At 42.0% G+C, this 25,756-nt stretch overlaps 1 protein-coding gene across 1 annotated transcript in view; it reads right to left on the reverse strand.

Annotated features, from left to right (window-relative positions):
• shroom4 (shroom family member 4) overlaps positions 1 to 25,756 on the reverse strand; it is an 84,754-nt gene that overhangs the window by 42,445 nt on the left and 16,553 nt on the right. The window contains exon 2 of the mRNA XM_055938559.1: positions 14,794 to 14,945. Within this exon, the coding sequence (XP_055794534.1) occupies positions 14,794 to 14,945 (152 nt within the window). The remainder of the gene's footprint in view (positions 1 to 14,793; positions 14,946 to 25,756) is intronic.

The raw sequence follows: 25,756 nt of genomic DNA on the forward strand, positions 1-25,756 counted from the left end.
AGGAGCTAACCTCACAACGGAAGTACTCTATATGCACTGAACCAGTCATATGTGGCGTGATCATGGTTCATGACTAATAACTTTCCTCCGGAATGGAAGGTTCTATTTATTAGTGGCACGTGTGTTAACCATGAGAAGAGTGTTCTGGAGATTCCCGTACATGTGTTGCAATTTGAGTGACTACTAACTCCTCTGTCACTGTTAACAAGTCAACTTGCGATTGATAGGTCTCTAACCTTCTTACTGATCGTGGCTGGCCTGACTGTGCTGGCAAGGGTACTGGTACTCAAGAAGACCAGTTATCCTACCGACTTATTCTTAAATGTTATCCTACTGGAACACATGATTAGAGCATTTTACTAGTTGCATACTAGTTGAAATGATTAATGATTATTGTTACCATTTGTTTTGGAGGTGGAAAGTCCACTGGACTTCTTTTCTGACCAATGTGGTACACCTCAGTTATATCTTAGATATGTTCTAAGGTTATCTCTGTCGAGGGGCCTGTCGCTCCTCTCTGTTCTCATGAGGAAGTTTACAACTAGATTTGTTCCTGCTCTGGCGGCCTCGTACAATGTTGCACGTAGTCTCAACCCCCCCCCACCGGGCTCGACGAGGCTCATCATGGGTCTGGGCTAGTATCCCCCCCCCCGTGTCTCAGGATCCCCCCCACCAGCGGTTGGTGTTGGTATCTGAGGCACAAATGAAAAGATCAGACCCTATGTACGAGTTGTCAGCAGCCGCGTTATTAGATTGGTTGTAACCTTTCAACCAAATCTCCTGGTGTTCGTGCTTCAAAATGCTCAGTGGCTGTCGAGGCCTGTCAGCCACCACAGCGTCCACGTGTGGCAACCATTCCAGTACCTGCAAACTGAGACGAGATATCTGTCTGTGATATCGCACAGTGTTTCACCAGTGGGAGTCATCGGGTCAGTTGCGGGACTGACAGCATTAGTGTCATTGTAAGGGGTTTCAGGCCCCCTTAAAGCGGAAAATGTATCATTGGAAGCAGATTACACTCTGCACATCGATGCTTTTATTGCCAAGACGGCAACATGTGCTTGCGGAAGTGTCCGATGGACAAGAGAAGCTCATCTCAACTACAGTATTGCACAACTCCAAGGAGGAGGAAAGTTGCTCACAGAGACTGCTGGCTATGCTCGAAATCATGAAAATAAGGGTAAATCAGGTTTGCTGATGGAATGTGTCGAGATAGCGTAATATCTTCTTGGGTCGGATTCTGCACCAAGAGGTTTCAAAAGTATTTTTCTCAAGGGGTGCTGTCAACAGATACCCCTTGTGGATGACTGCATTGCAGCTAGCGTTAGGAGAAGACAGTGTGGTTAGTGGAGACGGCAATGTGACCAGACGTGATTGGTTTTCCAATCCATCAGTGGGAGTAAACAATCCATCAAGTCTGCTCCGAGTAGCAGATGTTCAGTTTCAAGGCTGGTAACATACACAGGGTGAACAAGCGAATACATCCTGGAAGTGTAGTTTCAGCATGAGTCTCAATGTGATAGGCGAGGTAGTCTGAGTGAAACCTCAAAGTGCAGTGGCGCATCGTTCACTTTTTATCCAATGTTTAGTTGGCTTCAAAGCCCTTTTGAGATCATTGAACAACTTTTGAGAGATGAGCGATATTGTCGAGCCCGAATCAATTAGCGCATGACATGTTAAGCAGTCCTCCAGGACTGTTTCCAGGTATGGTCTCTGAGTTGGGTGTAGTGGACATATTGCCCACAAAGTGAATTGGTTGTTCGCAATGACGTGATGTGTCATTTCTGTTCGTGGTGAAAGCAGATCGACTTATCGTGTTTTGCGTGGACTTGGCTTTTGCGAAGCTTTTGACCTTTTTCTTTGCAACCTTTGTATCAGAGTCTATAGACAAAGCCTGTGGGCTTGTTTCTTGATCGAGCGGGCCCTTGATAGGGTCTTGAGTTAGAGCGGGAATAATTTGAATGTTAACGTCCTTGTTAAGTGTGATAATTCCGGCAGACCTGTTGTCCGGCAGTTCCACGTCTCATCCTAGAGAATTATCTTTTTCCCTTTTCTCGCTTTAATTCTCCATGTAGTAGAACTTCTAGAGAACATTGGTCTACATTTCGATCATCCTTGAACCCTTTGTTAACCTTGTGCTCTGACACTGTGTGGGTTGGGTGCAGGAACGTAGCGATCAGGTCGATTGTTGTAGTCGTAGTCGTTTCGATGGCGACGTACTTTATGGATATTTCTGCGGTGGGTATTAGTATTGTTCTTTCGTGGTAGAAACCGTTGTTGTGCGCAATCTCGCTACGCTCAAATACCTAACAATGCACCCTCTAGCTGGAGTGAGTGCTCCTGGTCAAACGACAAAACCGAGATGTCAGGGTTCTTAGCGTTGCATGCTGTTGATGCCTCAAAAGCTGTGCTTGCAAGCTCTCTGAGTTGTAAGATAGGCAAGCCAACATGGGCTGTAGGGCCCAAGTAGGTAATGAAAGTGGGATACATGTTCGACATAAAACATTTGTTTGAATGGTAACAGCTCTTCCATTCCTGTTTCAGTGAGTAGGCCAAAGTAAGGGTGAAGAGGAGAAGCCAATCTTTGGCTTTGTTTGTGGAGAGGTGCCATATGCCATCCCACTGCTGGCTTGCTTCTGAAGATAAGCAGGGTTGGTCCGTGGATGCGAGATGAGATGCTGCTGGAAGTGGTGTTGGAGGGTGCCGTCTTTCGGATGGGACGTGAAACAGGTGTCCTGACTCTGTGGTCACTAAAGATCCCATGGCATTCCCAATCTGGCCCTCATACCATCATGGTCACCTAATCATCCACAGCTTACAATTGGCTCATTCATCCCCCTCCTCTCCCCTATAACTAACTATTCCCCAGGTCGTTGCTGTAAATGAGAATGTGTTCCCAGTCAACTTACCTGGTAAAGTAAGGGTTACAAAAATTATACTCTGTGCTGAATGGACAAGGGGAGACGACTGAGGGACACACGAGGGATGCAAAGTCTGAAAACATATTTCGTCTTCACTCCTTTGAGTACTGAGCTCAGGTTGCTTGGTTGGGTAGACACGCTGTAGCGCGTGACCGTTCTGCAATTCCGTTCTGGTACCTAAGGGTGGTATTCTTCTGCATAACAGAGTCCACTTGGGTGCTTAGAGTACTGATTTTAGACACGTGAGTGTCACACTTGTTCCGTTCGGCCTCACACTTATGTCATGGTTTGCAGGTAGAGGTCTTGAGTACGACGCGAGAGATTCAGTGATGAGATTTCCTCTGCTTGCTTAGAAATCAATATTTCCATCTTCATCACCTGAATTCTCATCATTCATTTGGTCAGCGACTTCAATGAGTTCTGCTGATTTGTCATCCAACTTAGTCATTGTGTTCATTAACTGATCGTTTTGGTCCAGCATTACGACTAGAACATCATTGCTTTGAGTAACATTCATCAAAACTGCATGCACGTTATCAAGTTGCGCGCATCTGTTTGTAGATAACTCGACAGATTTATCTAGTTTGGAGTGGACTACATCATATTTCGTTTTGGCTAAATTGAGTTGTTCTTGTAAAAAACTGTTTTGTTGAAGAGTTTGTGCTTGTTCATCGTCAAAAGTTCTTGTAATTACTTTTAATTGTTCCGTTTTCAAACGCAGTTCCTCGGCTAACAGAATCTTTTAATTTTCTGCTTTTGTCATTAGTTGCTCAGTTCTCTTCACCTGTCCCTTTATATCAGGCATTTCTTGCACGTGCTGCTGAGGACTGCGGTACTGGACTAATGCCAATCTCTAATGGCAATACATCAGGGCTAAACTGGAGAGAATCTTTATCGGAATTCTCACTTCCGAGTAATATAGGATCCTCTTCAGCAAGGGAAAGGTTTTACTAATATTGTCTCACATTAAAACCCTTTATTTTCCTCAATGTTTTACCGGAACACGCGGAAACATGGAGAAGTACACCTTTATCTACTCTCGCAACCGAAATGCGAGAGATGAATAGATAATTATTCGCTTGGTCAAGATAACATCTACTCAAATTTCTCTAATTGGCCAGCCCATATGTCTGGCTCAAGAAATTAATAATGACCGAGTCTACTCGCTGCTAAAATGCGAGAGACAGAAATAGTACTACGTTTGGCCCAACGCTCTATTTATCAAATTTCTATAATTGTCTGGATCGTGCCCTAGCAAAATACATTTAATAACTAACCCTACCCACTGACTATGTCAGAGAAACAACACAGACGCAACCTTCAGATCTTGTACAAATGGCAACACACACACCTCAACAATTCCTACCTAAAGCCCTAATGGTGTATACTGAAATCTGGGTGTATAATTTAATTTCATATAGGCTGAATGCACATGAAGGCCTCATTCCATCTTAGATTCCTCGTGATTCCACAGTTGGATTTGAAAACTAATGTTCCAATACCAAATCTTCTGATGTTTGAAGTTTTGGCAAGATTCTCTCTCTACACACAAAGGAATTTTGACTTCTCCATACTGCAGTGCACAAGAGAGAAAGTTTACGACGAGTCATTAAAGTCATAGAACCGACCCTCACTCCCCCTCTTCCTCTCTGGTGTGAGAGAGGGGGGGCTATTTTTGATCCTCACCCAGGGGCGATGACACAAGACTGCTAAATAGCTAATCAAATGGCTATCCGAACTACCTGCATTGACCATTATTTGCACTGACTCTATACACACTCACTGGTCTCTACCCACACACACACTACATACTTACACCGACACCCCAACACACAGACCACTGCTAGTCACTTTACCCTTACCAATATGTACAGCTACCTCAGTTACTTCGTACCCCTGAAAATCGACTCGGTACTGGTCACACTTTTGAGCCCTGGGTATAAGCCCTGAACAAAAATATAAACGCAACATGTAAAGTGTTGGTTCCATGTTTCATGAGCTAAAATAAAAGACCCCAGAAATGTTCCATATGGACATCTCACATTTTGTGCACAATATTGTCTACATTCCTGTTAGTGAGCACTTCTCCTTTGCCATCCACCTGACAGGTGTGGCATATCAAGAAGCTGATTAAACAGCATGATCATTACACAGGTACACCTTGTGCCAGGGACAAAAAAAGGCCACTAAAATTAGCAGTTTTGTCACACAACACAATGCCACACATGTCTCAAGTTTTGAAGGGGGTATGCAACAGGCATGCAGAGATTTGAATGTTAATTTCTACCATAAGCCGTCTCAAACGTCGTTTTATAGAATTTGGCAGTATGACCAACTGGCCTCACAACCACAGACCACGTGAAACCATGCCAGCCTAAAACCTCCACATCTGGCTTCTTCACCTGTGGGATCGTCTGAGACCAGCCACCTGTACAGCTGATGAAACTGAGGAGTATTTCTGTCTGTAATATAGCCCGTTTGTGGGGAATAACTCAATCTGATTGACGGGGCCTGGCTCCCCAGTGGGTGGGCCTATGCCCTCCCAGGCCTGCCCATGGCTGCGCCCCTGCCCAGTCATGTGAAATCCATAGATTAGGGCCTAATGAATTTATTTACATTGACTGATTTCCCTATATGAACTGTAACTCAGTAAAATCTTTGAAATTGTTGCATGTTGCGTTTATTTTTGTTCAGTTGCTTGTAATTTGTAAATGGTAATTTATTTGATGTAGTTCCCACCCTGGCCACACGGAGGCAATGTGACATGGACAGAACGTCACTGAGAACCAGACCAGGGGAAAGTCCCTCTCGCCTTGCAAACCCTGGATGAGTCAGAAAGAAACTTCCTGCTGGGTGGAAACACTGTACTACCATTAGTTCTGCTAACTAGGACAGGCACGGCCAAGATGAGACACTGAAATGAGCGAGAAAGAGCGAGAGGGGTCAAGGGTGACCTACCATTCCGTTGCCAACGTTAGTCTGACGTAAGCAGACCTCCGATCAGCCAAAACACACAGCTTAGATAAAGACTGACATTGTCACAGGATCGCACGCACACGCACGCACACCCACACACTCCAGGATGAGAGAGAGCAGACGCAACCCTGTCCTCCCAGCTTCAAAGATTACTGTCGAACCCTAAAAGGTCAAAGGCCACTTTCTATGACACGTTACACACACACACTGAGTGTACAAAACATTAGGAACACCTGCACTTTCCATGACTGAGCAGGTGAATGCGATGATCCCTTATTCATGTCACCTGTTAAATCCATTTCAAATCAGTGTAGATGAAGGGGAGGAGACAGGTTAAAATGGGAAATGGGCAAGAAAAAAGATTGCTGTGCCTTTGAAAGGGGTATGGTAGAAGGTGCCAGGCGCACCGGTTTGAGTGTGTCAAGAACTGCAACGCTGCTCTTAAGAAGGTGCTCCTAATGTTTTGTACATACCACACACACATGTACACCAACATTACGAGGGTTAAGGTGAACCATGAATATGAAGACAAGATGACGCCGATAGACATGGTCGCCTGGTTCATGGCTCCTAAGCAACTTCACAGTCTTTTCTTTTTTGTTGTTATTTCTAACATTATTAGCTCAGAACGTCTTTGGCATTATTACATACAGCCAATGTTGGGTCATTGTCCGGTTGAAATAAAAATGATATTCCCACTAAGCGCAAACCAGATGGGATGGCGTATCGCTGCAGAATGCTGCCTTGAATTCAAAATAAATCACGACATTGTCAACAGCAAAGCACCCCCACACCATCACACCTTCTACTCCATGCTTCACGGTGGGAACCACACATGAGGAGATCATCTGTTCACCTACATTACGTCTCACAAAGACACAGCAGTTGGAACCAAAAATCGTGCATTTGGACTCATCAGACCAAAGCAAAGATTTCCACCGGTCTAATGTCCTTTGCTCGTGTTTCTGACCTTCATATCTTGAAGTAACGATGGACTGTCGTTTCTCTTTGCTTATTTGAGCTGTTCTTGCCATAATATGGACTTGGTCTTTCACCAAATAGTGCTATCTTCTGTATACCACCAATACCTTGTCAAAACACAACTGTTTGGCTCAAATGCATTAAGAAGGAAAGAAATTCCACAAATTCACTTTTAACAAGGCACACCTGTTAATTAAAGTGCATTCCAGGTGATTACCTCATCAAATCAAATTGTATTGGTCACATACACATGGTTATTAATGTTTTTGCAAGTGTAGCGAAATTCTTGTGCTTCTAGTTCAGCCAGTGCAGCAATATTTAACAAGTAATATCTAACAGTTCCACAACAAATACATAATACACACAAATCTAAGTAAGGAATGGAATAAGAATATATAAAATATATGGATAAGCAATATCAGAGCAATGTCAATAGGCTAAGATGCAATTTATAGTATAGAATACGGTATATGCATATGAGATGAGTAATGCAAGATATGAAAACATTATTAAAGTGGCATTATTAAAGTGACTAGTGTTCCATTTATTAAAGTGACCAGTGATTACAAGGGGACGAAGACGTGGATGACAATTAACTTATGGCTATGCCTCTTTTTTCTCCATTTCCTGTCTGAATGACGTGCCCAAAGTAAACTGCCTGTAGCTCAGGCCCTGAAGCCAGGATATGCATATAATTGGTACCATTGGAAAGAAAACACGTTGAAGTTTGTGGAAATGTTAAAATATTGAGAGACCCTCTTAGATATGTAAGAGAAAGCTCATATTGAGAATTAGCTCCCTGGATGGAATTTCTATGGCTTCCACATGGTGTCAGCAGTCTATGTTCAAGGTTTCAGGCTTGTAACTTCAAAAAAGAATAAGAAATATCAGTCTTAGCAGAAGGACACAATATTGAAAATTAGTGTTTGTGCGTGCACTGAAGAAATTACGCACCTGCTAAAATCGGTTTCCTATTGAACATACTTCTTTCCTTAAGAAATATTATAGTTTGATTACATTTCAGGGTATCTGAGGAGTGTATAGAATTTTTCTTTGACATGTTGAAACAAAGTTTAGGGGTAGATTTTTGGATTTCTTTCTCTGCATGTTGAATGAGTGGATTACTCAAATCGATGGCGCCAACTAAAGTGACTTTTTGGGATATTAAGAAAGATTTTATCTAACAAAACAACATATATAGCTGGGACACTTTGGATGACAAATCAGAGGAAGATTTTCAAAAACTAAGTGAATATTTAAATCATTATTTTTGAATGTATGAAGCCTGTGCCGGTGGAAAATTATTTTGATGTGGGGCGCCGTCCTCAAACAATCGCATGGCATGTTTTTGCTGTAATAGCTACTGTTAATCAGACAGTGCAATTAGATTAACAAGAATTTAAGCTTTCAGTCGATATGAGACTTATTTGTACATAAACGTTTAAAATCTATATTATTTATTTGAATTGCGCGCCCTCCAGCTTCACCGGAAGTTGTTCCGCTAGCGGGACCCCTAAAAGTTTTTAAGGCAGCCCCCCGCACTTCTCTGATACAGAGGGGTAGGGTTAAATGCGGAAGACACATTTCAGTAAAAGGGATTCAGTTGTACTGACTTGGTATCCCCCTTTCCCCTTTGTATGTTGGTAGCAGCCACTCAATCTTAGTGATGGCTGTTTAATAGTCTGATTGCCTTGAGATAGAAGCTGTTTTTCAGTCTCTTGTTTCCCAGCTTTGATACACCTGTACTGACTTTGCCTTCTGGATGGTAGCGGGGTGAACAGGCAGTGGCTTGGGTGGTTGTTGTCCTTGATAATCTTTTCTGTAGTGCCTTGCGGTCAGAGGCCGAGCAATTGCCATACCAGGCAGTGATGCAACCAGTCAGGATGCTCTCGATGTTGCAGCTGTAGAACCTTTTGAGGATCTCAGGACCCATGCCAAATCTCTTTAGTTTCCTGAGGGGGAATAGGCTTTGTCGTGCCCTTTTCACGACTGTCTTGGTGTGTTTGGACCATTCAAGTTTGTTGTTGATGTGGACACCAAGGAACTTGAAGCTCTCAACCTGCTCCATTACAGCCCTGTTGATGAGAATGGAAGCTTGCTCTGTGCTCCTTTTCCTGTAGTCCACAATCATCTCCTTAGTCTTGGTTACGTTGAGGGATAGGTTGTTATTCTGGCACCACCATGCCAGGTCTCTGACCTCCTCCCTATATGCTGTCTCGTCGTCGTTGGTGATCAGGCCTACCACTGTTGTGGCGTCTGCAAACTTAATGATGGTGTTGAAGTCGTGCCTGGCCATGCAGTGGTGGGTGAACAGGGAGTACAGGAGGGGACTGAGCACACACCCCTGTGGAGCTCCAGTTTTGAGGATCAGCGTGGCAGATGTGTTGCTACCTACCCTCACCACCTGGGGGCGGCCCGTCAGGAAGTCCAGGATCCAGTTGTAGAGGGAGGTGTTTAGTCCCAGGATCCTTAGTTTAATGATGAGCTTTGAGGGTACCATGGTGTTGAACGCTGAGCTGTAGTCAATGAATAGCATTCTCACATAAGTGTTCCTTTTGTCCAGGTGGGAAAGGGAATGTAGAGTGCAATTAAGATTGCATCATCTGTGGATCTGTATGCAAATTGGAGTGGGTCTAGGGTTTCTCGCATAATGGTGTTGATGTGATCCATTACCAACCTTTCAAAACACTTCATGGCTACGGACATGAGTGCTACGGGTCTGTAGTCATTTAGGCAGGTTGCCTTTGTGTTCTTGGGCTCAGGGACTATGGTGGTCTGCTTGAAACATGTTGTTATTACAGACTCCATCAGGGACATGTTGAAAATGTCAGTGAAGACACCTGCCAGTTGGTCAGCACATGCCCGGAGCACACGTCATTGTAATCCGTCTGGCCCCGCAGCCTTGTTTATGTTGACTTGTTTAAAGGTCTTACTCACGTCGACTACGGAGAGCGTGATCACACAGTCGTCCGGAACAGCTGATGCTCTCATGCATGCCTCAGTGTTGCTTGCCTCAAAGTGAGAACAGAAGTGAGCTCGTCTGGTAGGCTCGTGTCACTGGGCAGCTTGCGGCTTTGCTTTCCTTTGTAGTCTGTAATAGTAAAAACAGCCGTTTCCAGATACAATAGTCATTTACAACATTAACAATTTCTACACTGTATTTGATCAATTTATGTTATTTTAAATGGACAAAAGAATGCATTTTCTTTCAAAAACAAGGACATTTCTAAGTGACCCCAAACTTTTGAACTGTAGTATATTTTGATTTGTTTAACAATTTTTTGTTTATTACATAATTCCATATGTAATTATTTCATAGTTTTGATGTTTTCACTATTATTCTACAATGTAGAAAATGGTAAAAATAAAGAAAAACCCTGGAATGAGTAGGTGTGTCCAAACTTTTGACTGGTACTGTATACTAAATTCATTTTTAAACGGTTGAGTATATTGGTGTAAAAATACACTAGTTAAGCTATTTTGTACTATCAGGCTGCTGATGTCATGCAGCCTGTATTTTTTGTGTTCATACTTTTTCATAATGACAATGACAAGTTTAATGTTGAACGACAATAGAATGTTCATGTCACTGCGACAACTGTCGATAGACGTAGCATAAACCAGGCTTTAGTCTTGAAATCTTTGATCATTTAGTACATGGCCTCAAATGTTAATCCTTAAACTTCTTATGGCTGCAATCCCGGTAACGGGATCGATATGACAACAGCCAGTGAAAGTGCAGGGCGCCAAATTCAAAAAATAGAAATCTCATAATTAAAATTCCTCAGACATACGTGTGTCTAATATCATTTTAAAGGTAATCTTGTTGTTAATCCCACCAAAGTGTCCGATTTCAAATATGCGTTTGAGCGAAAGCAATACAAACGATTATGTTAGGTCACACCAAACCACAATAAGCACAGCCATTTTTCCAGCCAAAGATAGGAGTCACAAAAAGCACAAAGAGATAAAATTATTCACTAACCTTTGATGATCTTCATCAGCTGACGTATGTTTTGTTTGATAAAGTTCATATTTATTTCTCAGGTTTTTGCCTGCCATATGAGTTCTGTTATACTCACAGACATAATTCAAACAGTTTTAGAAACTTCTGAGTGTTTTCTATCCAATACTAATAATAATGACTTCAGATGAGTGATGGAACGGAGCTCCCTCTTATGTGAACGCGCATGGTCAAACCTCATGGCAGTGGTGACTAATTCTCCTCTCTTCCGGCCCCCCTTCACAGTAGAGTCCTCAGACAAAGTTCTACAGACTGTTGACATCTAGTGGAAGATGAAAACTCATCCATATCTCGCTGGGCTTTCAATGGGAGCTTGGTTGAAAATCCACCAGCCTCAGAATTTCCACTTTGTTTGGATTTCTTCTCAGGTTTTTGCCTGCTATATGAGTTCTGTTATACTCACAGACATAATTCAAACTGTTTTAGAAACTGCAGAGTGTTTTCTATCCAATACTACTAATGATATGCATATATTAGCAACTATGACTGAGGAGCAGGCCGTTTACTCTGGGCACCTCTGTGCACCTTTCATCCAAGCTACTCAATACTGCCCCTGCAGCCATAAGAAGTTAAAGATATGGGTGAAGCTAAGGCTTAAGAGGGTGTGAACAATGCTGAATGGGTGTAGACAATGAAGAGCTCTCCAGTAGGTTTACCAAAACATTCAACGGCCATTTTCTCAAAAGTGAGGTTACAAGTTTATTAACTTTTTTTAAAGCAGAAATACTTTCGCATTGTGTGTGTAGTGTATGATATACAATTTTCTAGCTCTGAGTCTCTACTTTTGTCCAATGTAAAAACACATTTTCAAATGTTGCTACATAAGACTGAATTGAGCCGCACATCGCACCGACAGGAATAAAGAACACTCTGGAAAAAATAAATGTGGATGTGCATGTTGTATGATTGTGATAACGTACAGGAACTCAAGTCCTTTAGTTCACCCGGCCTAGAATACCTCAAACAAATGCTGACTGCATTACCTTGCAAGAGAATTTTCTTTGGTGATCGTCACAGCCATCTATATTCCTCCTCAATCCAATACCAAGACAGCTCTCAAGGAACTACACTGCTTTGTGCAAACTGGAAACCATATAGCCTGAGGCCGCATTTATTGTAGCAAATCAGATCACACCTCCATTCTGCTCCTCCCTTCCTATAGGCAGAAACTCAAACAGGAAGTACACGTGATAAGGACAGATCAACGATGGTCTGACCAATCGGAATCAATGGTTCAAGATTGTTTTGATCAAGCAGACTGGGAAATGTTCCGGGTTGCATCTTAATCAGGAAGTGTATAGGGGATGTTGTTCCAGAGCATGGAGGCGCTACCAGGAGACAGGCCAGTACATCAGGAGACGTGGAGGAGGCCGTAGGAGGGCAACAACCCAGCAGCAGGACCGCTACCTCCGCCTTTGTGCAAGGAGGTGCACTGCCAGCGCCCTGCAAAATGACCTCCAGCAGGCCACAAATGTGCATGTGTCTGCTCAAATGGTCAGAAACAGACTCCATGAGGGTGGTACGCCTCCATGCTCTGGACACTACGCTGACAGACACAGCAAACCTTTTTGCCACAGTTCGCATTGATGTGGCATCCTGGATGAACTGCACTACCTGAGCCACTTGTGTGGGTTGTAGACTCCGTCTCATGCTACCACTAGAGTGAAAGCACCGCCAGCATTCAAAAGTGACCAAAACATCAGCCAGGAAGCATAGGAACTGAGAGGTGGTCTGTGATCACCACCTGCAGAATCACTCCTTTTTTGGGGGTGTCTTGCTAATTGCCTATAATTTCCACCTTTTGTCTATTCCATTTGCACAACAGCATGTGAAATTTATTGTCAATCAGTGTTGCTTCCTAAGTGGACAGTTTGATTTCACAGAAGTATGATTGACTTGGAGTTACATTGTGTTGTTTAAGTGTTCCCTTTATTTTTTTGAGCAGTGTATATATATATATACACACATATATACATATATATATACATATATATATATACATATATATATACGTATACGTATACGTATGCGTATACATATACATATACATATATATATATATATATATATATATATATACACACACACACATATATATATAGGGATAAAACCATCCCAGCTCTGCTGATTTTACTGCGATAAGACAGAATCATTAGATCACTTGTTTTGGTACTGCCTATACGTAGCTTGTTTTTGGTCACAGGTTCAGGAATGGCTGAAAAATATTTACTTGAAACTAACTGCAAATAGTACTGCTGGGTGATTTGAAAAGTCAGTCAAATCAATCAATAATATAATAACACTCTTAGTGTTTCTTTAATTTAAAATCTGTAGAAACTGAGAAAAGAAAGGCGTATAACTTTTGTGAAACATCACAGCACAGTGGAAAAATATATGGCAGCTAGAAATCAAAACTGGATGGGAGGGGTTGAGGGTAGCTGGGACTAAAAACAAACAAAAGATAACTAGAGTCCCCAAGAACAGTGGCCTCCATAATTCTTAAATGGAAGAAGTTTGGAACCAGCAAGACTCTTCCTAGAGCAGGCCGCCCGACCAAACTGAGCAATTGGGGGGGGGGGGCCTTGTTCAGGGAGGTGACCAAGAACCCAATGGTCATCTCTGACAGAGCTCCAGAGTTCCTCTGCGGAGATTGGAGAACCTTCCAGAAGGACAACCATCTCTGCAGCATTCCACCAATCAGGCCTTTATGGTAGAGTGTATATTTGGCCTTCTGCTTTAGTTATTATCCTGCAGTCTGAATACTTATGTAAATAAGGTATTTCTACTTTAATTTTTTTATACATTTACAAAAATGTATAAAAACCTGTTTTGTTTTGTCATTGAGGTATTGTGTGTAGATTGAGGAAAAAAAACAAATGTAATCAATTTTAGAATAAGACTGTAGCGTAACAAAATGTGGAAAAGTCAAGGGATCTGAATACTTTCCGAATGCACTGTATTTACAAAACAAATAAATGGGGGATTGGAAATGCAGACAATTACATTGATAGTAGCCACAATCTATTGCAATATTAAAGCGGATCAACCCCCCCAAAAAAAGTAATAATGTTTTGTATAGTGAACGTTTTCTTTTTGTTGTTTGTGATGTTCTGTATAGAAAATAGGGTATATTAATATTTTTGATTAAAAATACTTATTTTGCTGAAAAAGATGATTGAATTGTTGACAACAAACTATATTATACAACATAAATTGGTCAAACCACATTTCATGAGCCATGGGGGTCAATTATTCAATATTCAAACTTAATGTCAACTATAAAACAATGCCTATAATAGTAATACAAAACTGCACTGTGTCTCTCAATGTAGTCTCAACATGTGGGAAACATGGTGGAAGAACCTGGATCATTTGAAATTTAAGAAAACCTTTGAGGGACATTGCACCACACACCACCTGAAAAGGTAATAATTTAAAATATATTACAAAATGACCATAAAATATTCAAATTTGACATAAGTCCTCATTTAACAATGCTTACCCATCTATAAAACCATTGAAGCAGACCTAAAGTAATGTTTGTAATATTGTTGAGATGAATAAAAATGCTCTGCAATTTGGTGGTATGACCCTCTTTACTTCTCAACTGCCTGGTAGAGCTCTGTTAATTCCAAAATAAACAAAGTTATAAAAATATAAAAAATGTATCCAAGTCTACATATCCAAATGTATCCAAGTCAATCACCAAGTCTGACATCGCTTCACTAGACCTGTTGAGGTATTTTACAAGCATTTGAAGATAGGATGGGACACACCACAAAATGGGTGCATCTCTCACCTCTTGTTACATTTCCCTTATCTGTTCACACACACACACTCAATCTCCCAACAACATACTGTCACACATACATATGGTCTGTCAATTCCTACCTGCGTACGGTGATCTTTAGTATCCGGTAGGATCCTTTGATGAGTATAAGAGCTTCCTGTCTTGAACCGTAGAGGGCTGATCCGTTTATATTCACCAGTTCATCACCCACTCTCAGCTTCTTACATTGTTCTGCCTTACCACCTTCCTCGATCTGTAGGGAGAGAGAGGTGGGGGTTAAAAAACATGCATTGCGCACACACACAAACATACACACTATGTCCTTTCAGGCTATGTCTAAAATAGCACCCTAATCCCTATAGTGCACTACTTTTGACCAGGCCCATAAGGTTACCATTCGGATATAGGCCCAGTCCTCCATTCTAAGTAGGTCACTGTCCCCATGGAAACTATGCTCAGCACAAAACATTTTGGAACAAACAGCCAAGTGACAAACATTCTCATTCTCGTTGCTACATCCTGCTTTCTCATTCTGTTGTCATTGAGAGATTCTCCTCTGGTTAGCAGTAAGCACAAGTTTTTTTCTATTATAATAACATACAATTGATCAGAAATACAGTGTAGACATTGTTAATGTTGTAAATGACTATTGATGCTGGCCTTCAATCTACACACACACACCCCATAATAAAGAATTTAAAACGTTTTTTGAAAAAACTTATATCACATGAACATAAGTGTTCAGACCCTTTACTCAGTACTTTGAAGGCCCTATGTCAGAGATTACAGCCGAGTCTTCTTGGGTATGACGCTACAAGCTTGGCACACCTGTATTTGGGGAGTTTCTCCCATTCTTCTCTGCAGATACTCTCAAGCTCTCTCAGGTTGGATTGGGAGAGTCGCTGCACAGCTATTGTCAGGTCTGTTTGATCGGGTTCAAGTTCAGGCCATGGCTGGGCCACTCAAGGATATCCACTCCTGCGTTGTCTTTGCTATGTGCTCAGTGTTTTAGTCCTTTTGGAAGGTGAACCTTCATCCCAGTCTGAGGTCTTGAGTGCTCTGGAGCAGGTTTTCATCAAGGATCTCTCTGTAATTTGCTCGGTTCATCTTTCCCTTGATCCTGACTAGTCACCCAGTCCCTGCCACTGAAAAACATCCCCACAACATGATGCTGCCACCACCATGGCAGCATCATAGGGATGGCTCCAGGTTTCCTCCAGACGTGACGCTTGGCATTCGGGCCAGAATATCTTGTTTCTCATGGTCTGAGTCATTTAGTGCCTTTTGGCAAACTACAATTGGGCTGTTATGTACTATTTACTGAGGAGTGGCTTGGTTCTGAGGAAAAGGCCTGAAAAAAAAGGCTTGATTGGTGGAGTGCTGCAGAGATGGTTGTCCTTCTGGAAGTTTCTCCAAAGAGGAACCCATTGGGTTCTTGGTCACCACCCTCACCAAGGCCCTTCTCCCCCGATTGCTCAGTTTGGCCGGGCGGCCATATAGCCAGGTGTGTGCCTTTCCAAATCATGTCCAGTCAATTGAATTTACCACAGGTGGACTCCAATCAAGTTGTAGAAACATCAAAGATGATCGATGGAAACAGGATGCACCTGAGCTCAATTTCGAGTCTCATAGCGAAGGGTCTGAATATTTATGTAAATAAGGTATGTTTTTTATTTTTAATACATTTGCTAAAATTCCTAAAAACCTGTTTTCACTTTGTCATTGTGGGGTATTGTGTGTAGATTGATGAGGACAAACAAAAATGTAATCAATTTTAGAATAAGGCTGTAACGTAACAAAATGTGGAAAAAGTCTGAATACTTTCCGAATGCACTGTATAGCCTAATGACCAGAGAGAAGCTGCATGTATCTAATTATAGACAAGTTGACTAACAAATAGCCTACCAAAACGTAGAAAATTATAAAAAGAAACATATCTAAATCAGGCCAAAAAAATATGTACACCCTGTAAAAAATTAGATAATTCTGCCGTCTCTAACTGTAGCCTACAATGTGTTTTCTATATTAGCGGGTTAGGGTCAGGTGCTGGCCTCAGATTTTCACATATAGTCGGGTGGATGGGTGATTAGCAATTGCATGCGTTTGCTGCTGAACAAACAGCTGGCCCGCACACCACTAAAACAGAGCTAATATCAACAAGATGCATGCAAGTCTCACCTGGCTGAAAGTAGAAGAAAGATGAACTCCATCACTTCTGGTTGTTATAAGAAATATTACTGTGAATTCCAAATTGTCTGCATAATCAAGAATCATACTGTTCTGTTTATTTGAAACAGGCGTTTATTTTCTGAAACGTGTGCCGTTGCATGGCTATTAAAAGAGACAGGCGGCTATTTGAGAATGCCTTGAATTGATATATCACTCTTAACTTTATATCACTCTTAACTTTATTTTATAGGTTAAGTACACGCCCCAGGTGTCAATGTCATTGCTTAAGTTGGTACAGTTTAACATCATTTATTGAAACTGGAGTGATTCAAGCGCAATACCTCGTGTGATGACATCAACTGCGTGTGTATGTATATACGCGCATGTGTGGGAGTGAGTGAGTGCGTGAGTGCCTGCATGTGTGTGTGCATTCCTGCATGTCTGTAGAGGGCAGTGCCATGGTGATATTTGCCCAGGCAGGGTGAGGTCATGCCAGGCTGAGGAGAGAAGAATGCCCCTTCTCTGAACACACACACACACACTGTCCCCGTCAGTCCACAGGGCCTGAGGTCAGCCATCAATGCTCTATTAATAAACGGGTCTGTCTGTCTGTGTCTGGTGGCAGTGTGCCCACCATTGTGCCAAAAGGGAATTCCCATGACGGTCATAAGACACTATGGGACTTTTTCTGTCTGCCTGGTAACAAGGACTTACGTCAGTATACTGAGAGCCGCAAGGTTCTCTCCTAACCCAGCAGTGAGACCCCTGATCAAAGTGCTTAGTTGAATCAGGTGTAATGGCACCAAGCAAAGGGGTGTGCAATCTTTTCTGCAAAGTGAGTTGGTGCTTTCTAGTTCTTTAGCCCAGAATGATCTACTGCAAAGAAAGAATCAATAACAGAAGAGAAAGCCCAAACAGTGTTTGTATGTGAGTACATGTGACGGTCCATTAAAACGGCAATCAGCAGTTAAAACAATAACAAAGCCTTTTCCCAACCACTGTTTCAGTATATAGCTGAGGGATTGGGCTGGAGAAATGTAACCACTCTCAAATTCAAAGACAGAGCTATGGATGCAAGGATAGCCATCTATGATATCAGCATTCATACAGTGACTTCAGAAAGTATTCACACCCCTTGACTTTTTCCACATTGTTGTATTAGAACCTGCATTTTAAATGTATTAAATTAACCCTTTCACACGTACCATCACACAGGTGTGATCGTTCTACAGTGGTCCCTGAAGCATATGATCACACCCGTGAGATTAGACCGCTTATTTAGAACGGCCAGTTTCGAATGACGCAACAATCTGCATTTGAGCTGGCCACACTATTTCCCAGAAACTATTTACACAAACAGAGTCCTTACAAAGTTATGTCCAGAATGTGAGCAGTTTATGTTTGGATGCAATGTTCAGACATTCACAGAAGTAGAGACAGCATAACACAATCATCCAAACCAGAAAAAATGTAGGCTACATTTGTCCTAACACTTTGGAAAGATGACGCAAAACAAGCAGTCCAATTTTATAACTCTCGGCTGACAAACTACAATATGAATTAGCTAATAGCAATTATGTATAATTAATCATCACGGGTGAGCTCACCATTGATCAAAATAATTGAGTAAAACACTTTCTAGAAATCGAAAGTAATCCGACAATGATTAGTTTCAACCCGCCGCCATACTTTTTTTCCTCACAGAAACCAAAGATAATAAGAGAAGATAACATGAGTTTGGTCTGTTTATAGTATACATGTTGAAGGGGTGTGTCGTCTACCTTCGTTCACATCCCACCATTCACTTCCTGAAGTTCTCAAAAAATGTGTGAACCCTTACTCACCTCATTTTGTTATAACATCTTTGGTCCAACGGACGATTACGTGAAACCCAGAATGCATTTTATGTCAACAAACATGGCTCCACACATAGCTGGAATTAGCTTAGCTCATCATAATCTGTATAACTTAAAAAAAAAAAAATTACACACGTACTATGTGCCCATTACAATCTATGCAAGATTCGGAATGCATGATTTATCACTACTACTTGAAAAACATGTGAATAAAACAGTAAATATTTAAATCATTACCACACAAAACATTTTCTGATAGTGAATTATTGATACAAATGGCGCATGCAGGCAGTCAATCACGTAACCTCTCACTCCCACTCTGAGCCATTCAGTGTTGTTGTTTATGTATGTAGCTAGTGAGCTAAGCTGTAGCATTAGCAACGTCTTTCAAAAGGAGACAACTCACAAGTGCAGAAATTCTGGAGATTTTAAAAAAATCTGACAATGAGTCTGAAAGTCAAGAATTGGATTCTGACAGTGACAGTGACGAGCTGCCCCCCAGCCTTTGAGAACCCTGAATCTAAGGACCCCTTGTCCACTGACAAAGTCCCAGTTCCCTTTGAAGATGCTGGTGGTGATGGAGGCAGACTGACAGTGGATGAAGTACAGGAGTTCTGTGGTAGCTGGAAGGCTGCCAGCCATTTCACCCCTCCTGGCCCTGCTGTTTGCTTTGACGAGTCCCAGTCTGGAGTGCAACGCTCCTTGCCATTTCCATCTGAAGTGCTTCAAGATGTTTCTGACAGAGGGGCTGGTGGGAGACATAGTAGAGACCAATCGCTATGCCTTAGAGCTACAGGAGAAGAGAGGTAGGAGTGGGGGGGGGCAACCACAATTAGTATACCTTCCTGGTGACAGTCCTTCTCATGGGGATAGTAAAGAAGAACTCCCTAAGAGAATACTGGAGCATAGATCCTATGTTTGCAACTCCTTTCTTTGCCACCCTATTTTCCCAAGACTGCTTCCTAGCTCTGCTGCAATGACTGCATTTCATCAACAATGCTACTGCCACCCATAATGACCTGTTATGTAAAATAAGAAATGTTAACAGCTGGCAGTAAAGTGGTATGACAAACGAGACATCCATGTCCTCTCTACTGTCCATACAGCAACCATGTCTGCCACAGGGAAGGTGGACTATCTGACTGGAGAGAGAAAAATCGAACAGACTGCATGCTTGACTATTACCTCAAAATGGGTGCAGTGGATAAGGCAGACATGATAAACAGCTTTGTGGAATGCACTCAGGAAACGACCAAGTGGTATAAGAAGATACGTTTCCATCTGATCAACGCAGTTCTTAATGGCCACATAGTTCACTGCCAACTAAGAGGTGAGATGATTACAGAACAAGGGATTTCTTGTAATTGGACATACAGTTCGCATGCAAATCACATACATAAACTATTAACGTAATAAGGGACTTACTTTGAAAGAAACACAGCCTGGATTTGAACCAGCGTGTCTGTAGTGATGCCTCTAGCACTGAGATGCTGTGCTTTAGACAGCTGCGCCACTTGGGAGTCATAAGGCCAGGTTAGGGGGGCCTCCCGGGTGGCGCAGTGGTCTAGCTGTGCCACCAGAGACTCTGGGATGAGCCCAGGCTCTGTCTCAGCCGGCCGCGACCGGGAGGTCCATTGGCCTAGCATTGTCCGGGTTAGGGAGGGTTTGGCCGGTAGGGATATCCTTGTCTCATCGCGCACCTTCGACTCCTGTGGCGGGCCGGGCGCAGTGCACGCTGACCAGGTCGCTAGGTGTACAGTGTTTCCTCCGACACATTGGTGCGGCTGGCTTCCGGGTTGGATGCGCGCTGTGTTAAGAAGCAGTGCGGCATGGTTGGGTTGTGTTTCGGAGGACGCATGGCTCTCGACCTTCGTCTCTCCCGAGCCCGTATGGGAGTTGTAGCAACGAGACAAGACAGTAACTACTAACAATTGGATACCATGAAATTGGGGAGAAAAAGCGGGTTAAAAAAATTATTATAAAAAAAGCCAGGGTAGCTTCAAAATACAACACATGCTAATACTTCTCTGACACAATTAGCATTGTTTTACAGAGCTAATAGAATAATGTAGCTAGCTCCCTAAGCATTGAGTATAACACCATAAAGGTTATGACATGAGTAATGTTACCTCGCGTGTCCGGTTGAAAGAAATGGACACAAAAATATTATGCTACAGTAGAAACGATATAACACAACATGCAAACTATTATAATGTATTAAGGCACTTACTTTGATAGAAACGCACACATTCCAAAAGTTATTATTAGTAATGAAAACAACTATGATTGCGATGCAGGCAACAGATGGGAAATGTGAACACGTGTGAGCAGAACGAGAGATGAGAAAATGTCTGCAGACTTGAACTGCACAAACAAATTGGGAAGTGCTTGGAGAATTTTGTCCGGGTCAAAAATGTCTAAAAAAATCAAATCGGTCCGCAAAAGTAAAAACGACTACTTTTATGTGAATGAATGAGGCGGAACACACCTCAATTCAAACTGTTCTTAGAAAATAAATAAAAACAGGCTGCGTGCCTTGGTTTGAGGGCAGAGCAGATTAAATGTACTGTTGCGTAACAATCACATTCTGGAATGGAGAGAACATTCTAACATCACGTGCATAAAAAAAACTCACCCTGGGGCGACAATTAGAGATATTTGAAACTCATGCATGAAAAGGTTAAGATTTTGTGTCACTGGCACACACAATACCCAATAATGTCAAAGTGGAAAGTTGATTTTAGACATTTTACAAGTAAAAATTAAATGAAAAGCTGAAATGTCTTAGGCAAGTATTTAACTCCTTTGTTATGGCTATCCTAAATGAATTCAGGACAAATATTTGCTTAACAGGTCACTTAAGTTGCATGGACTCACTGTGTGCAATGTGTTCCTCAACGAGGACTATCCTGAAGCTCAGCGCCAGAAGAGGAAAGAACTTATCCCAGCCATGAAAGCTGCCAGAGAGCGTGGGGACATTGCTTACATCTGCTATGATAGGCTCATTGTCCACCCTTCCTCCCAGAAGCCTGGAAGCGATGAGATAGCCAAGCCTCGTAGCTTCAACCCCACAGCACACACCCCAAATTTTTGGGATGTACACTACCTTTCAAAAGATTGGGGTCATTTAGAAATGTCCTTGTTTTTGAAAGAAAAGCAAAAAAATGTTGTCCATTAAAATAACATCAAATTGATGTGTAGACAGTGTAGACATTTTTATGGAATATCTACATAGGCATTTTTTAAATTATTTATTTATTTATTTTACCTTTATTTAACCAGGTAGGCAAGTTGAGAACAAGTTCTAATTTACAATTGGGACCTGGCCAAGATAAAGCAAAGCAGTTCAATACATACAACAATACAGAGTTACACATGGAGTAAAACAAACACACAGTCAATAATACAGTAGAAAAACAAGTCTATATACAATGTAAGCAAATTAGGTTAGATAAGGGAGGTAAAGGCAAAAAAGGGCATGGTGGCGAAGTAAATACAATATAGCAAGTAAAACACTGGAATGGTAGATTTGCAGTGGAAGAATGTGCAAAGTAGAAATAGAAATAAGGGGGTGCAAAGGAGCAAAATAAATAAATACAGTAGGGGGAGGGGTAGTTGTTTGGGCTAAATTATAGATGGGCTATGTACAGGTGCAGTAATCTGTGAGCTGCTCTGACAGCTGGTGCTTAAAGCTAGTGAGGGAGATTTTTTTCCAGTTTCAGAGATTTTTGTAGTTCGTTCCAGTCATTGGCAGCAGAAAACTGGAAGGAGAGGCAGCCAAAGGAGGAATTGGCTTTGGGGGTGACCAGAGAGATATACCTGCTGGAGCACGTGCTACAGGTGGGTGCTGCTATGGTGACCAGCGAGCTGAGATAAGGGGGGACTTTACCTAGCAGGGTCTTGCAGATGACCTGGAGCCAGTGGGTTTGGTGACGAGTATGAAGCCAGCCAACGAGAGCGTACAGGTCGCAGTGGTGGGTAGTATATGGGGCTTTGGTGACCAAACGGATGGCACTGTGATAGACTGCATCCAATTTATTGAGTAGGGTATTGGAGGCTATTTTGTAAATGACATTGTCGAAGTCGAGGATCAGTAGGATGGTCAGTTTTACGAGGGTATGTTTGGCAGCATGAGTGAAGGATGCCTTGTTGCAAAATAGGAAGCCAATTCTAGATTTAACTTTGGATTGGAGATGTTTGATGTGAGTCTGGAAGGAGTGTTTACAGTCTAACCAGACACCTAGGTATTTGTAGTTGTCCATATATTCTAAGTCAGAACCGTCCAGAGTAGTGATGCTGGACTGCAACCGTTTTTGTGATAAAACTATCGGTAGAGTTGAAAATATAATGGAAACCTACTTAACTTTAGATGATTCGGTACATGAAAAAGTTAATTGTGTGCACTACATCACACACTCATTTTTATCTGCAATAAGTCTTTTAGAACATTTGCATGAACATGTCGCCAATCGGATGGAAACCTAGCTACTGACTGCAATTTAATTGGCTTAAATAGTAAATTATAGTAGTCACAAACCACGGATAGGTTACCTGCTACTTGTCCTCCTTTTCCCCTGGCTTACTGTTATGTTCACCTCATAATTGTGAAAACAGTACAGACAACCCCTCCCTCATTCAGTCTCTCTCCCTGTCTCTTTCCAGTTAATGTCACCTCTCCAGACTCTTACTGACGCCTACTCATGAGCCTCCTCTCTTTCCATTTACTCTAACCACCTCACCCACTGAGCACCACCAACACTGGACGTCCATGGACGTTTGAAATTTGGTCATCCCAAATCTGAAACAATCATAGACGTCTATGTTTCACAAGATTGGACAGCACATTGCGGTACAGAACAGTAAATAAAAGTTGAGTATAGTATAGTTCACAACTGTATAGTAGTGCTCACTAGAGTACAGAATAATTCACTATATTATACTGTACTGAACTCTACTCTGCTCTGGGGGGGGTGTCATTAGAATGATATCCCAAAACATGCAAAAGAGGTTATTGCATTTTTCAACCTTTGTGTACCTATTCAGGATACGTCACAATGAATACATCACATATCCATAATCATGCATTTCTGTATAGTACAGATCAGGGACTCACGATGTCATTCTGCTACCGTCATTATTTCAAACACGAGGTGTCATATCATAGCTGACACCACATTCTTTCTGCAGACATATTTGAATCTTAATTCAGAGTAGATATTTTTGGAAAACTTGGTCACATACAAAACTGAGGGAGATTTTAACCATCATCCTGTTACGAAACTTTACATCTACACTGTTCTTCAAGTACATATATTTTTCAAATGTTCTGTGTATTTATTTTTTTATATAACCCTTGTGCATAGAGTTGTATGGTTTGTTTAACTTTGCAATCAATGGTTTTTTGTTTGGCATACATTTAAAGTAAAAAAAATCTGAGTCTCAGCATCATTCTGTTACCATGGAATTGCCCTCCAGTTTTTCCAGGTCAGGAAAAAATGTTATTTGTCACATGCTTTGTAAACAACAGGTGTAGACTAACAGTGAAATGCTTACTTGCGGGCCCTTCCCAACAAATGAAACAAGTGAAATGCTTACTTTGCGGGAAGGGACTTAATGTGGCTACATTTTCATCAGGTGACGAAATCACGAGTCAATAACCACTGAATAGGGCTGAAAATCTTTGCCTAGGAATACTCCTACTGCTTTTGTAATTTGTAAGTTTTTCTGAATTTGTCGCAAATTGTTGTTGGAAGGCAGAGGCGAGAGAATGTTGTGTTTTAGCTAGCAAGTGGACTCTCCTTGCTTCAGCTCCACCTGCAAGGGATAAGGCCGGGTGATGGTGACGTAAATGACACGTTAGAAGTGTTTCCACTCGAGTAGCCAACAGTGGCAAAGCAATGTTTGTAGAATGTACTTTGTTTGTTCACGGTCTTCTTACCCTCGTCATCGTATTGAACGCGGAATCCAAAATGTTCCCACACAGTGGATTTGAAAGACGTCGGTGCCTCTTCAAATTTGCTTCTCTGTCTTGCTAGCGCTCGTCATTGTCACATTGGAGCTGAGAGAATATTTGTTTTTAGTTTCCCCTCTCTTCATGGGGCCCCTTTAGGAAGGTTTCCTACTGAGATGTCATTGTAAATCATCCATTGGTTGTTTAAAGGGGGAGGGGGTTGTGGTCCCCTCGGTTGCCACATTTTGAGACATTGCTGTGGAGTAAAGTTTGTAAGCCCTCAGGAGCCACCTAACAGCCGCAAGACAGCGCGTCTGGTTCTGTGGATCTAAATGTACGACATGCATGTACTCTGAGGCGCAATAAGCACGTTTTGGAAATTATAGGAAAATGACAGGCATACCGTAATTCCGCCGTTCAAGTATGCACATTGAACCGTAGGGGGAGTATCAAAGAGTTCGATAACATACTGTGCACCGTTGCATCCCTACTATAGACTCAGATTAAAAATATTGCGATGCACAAGGTAAGCAACATCGCAATAGCAGATTCCACTAAACTCTGATAGAGGACGCACTTGGTCACAAAGTACAGCAGTTGGTCTTGACAACTGACAAATAACACACCACACTGTTGTGAACACCCACTCCACTTTGTGGGTGATATGACGAGAGAAAAAACAACTCACAGGCAATACCTCAAAAAAGTATTCAACTGCTTAACCTGTGATGCGCTAATTGATTCAGGCGCAACAATTTCCCAAATATCTCAAACTTTGCTGGAAAAACTCAAAAGGGCGGTGGACCCAGCTAAACGTTGGTTAAAAATGGAACGATGCAACACTAAACTTCGAGGGTTCACTCAGACTACCTCGCCTCTCACAACGCGACTCATGCTGAAACTACACTTCCCAAAAATATATATAGCTTGTTCAACCCTGTGTATGTTACCAGCCTCGAAACTGAACACCTGCTACTCGGAGCAGACTTAATGGATTGTTTGGTGCCACTGATGCATTGGAAAAACAACCAATTGTGGTAACTGTGCCAACTCTACTGACCACACTGTTTCCCCCCTAACGCTGGCTGC

This window comes from Salvelinus fontinalis, chromosome 11, assembly GCF_029448725.1.
Source record: "Salvelinus fontinalis isolate EN_2023a chromosome 11, ASM2944872v1, whole genome shotgun sequence".
NCBI classification, from domain to species: domain Eukaryota; kingdom Metazoa; phylum Chordata; class Actinopteri; order Salmoniformes; family Salmonidae; genus Salvelinus; species Salvelinus fontinalis.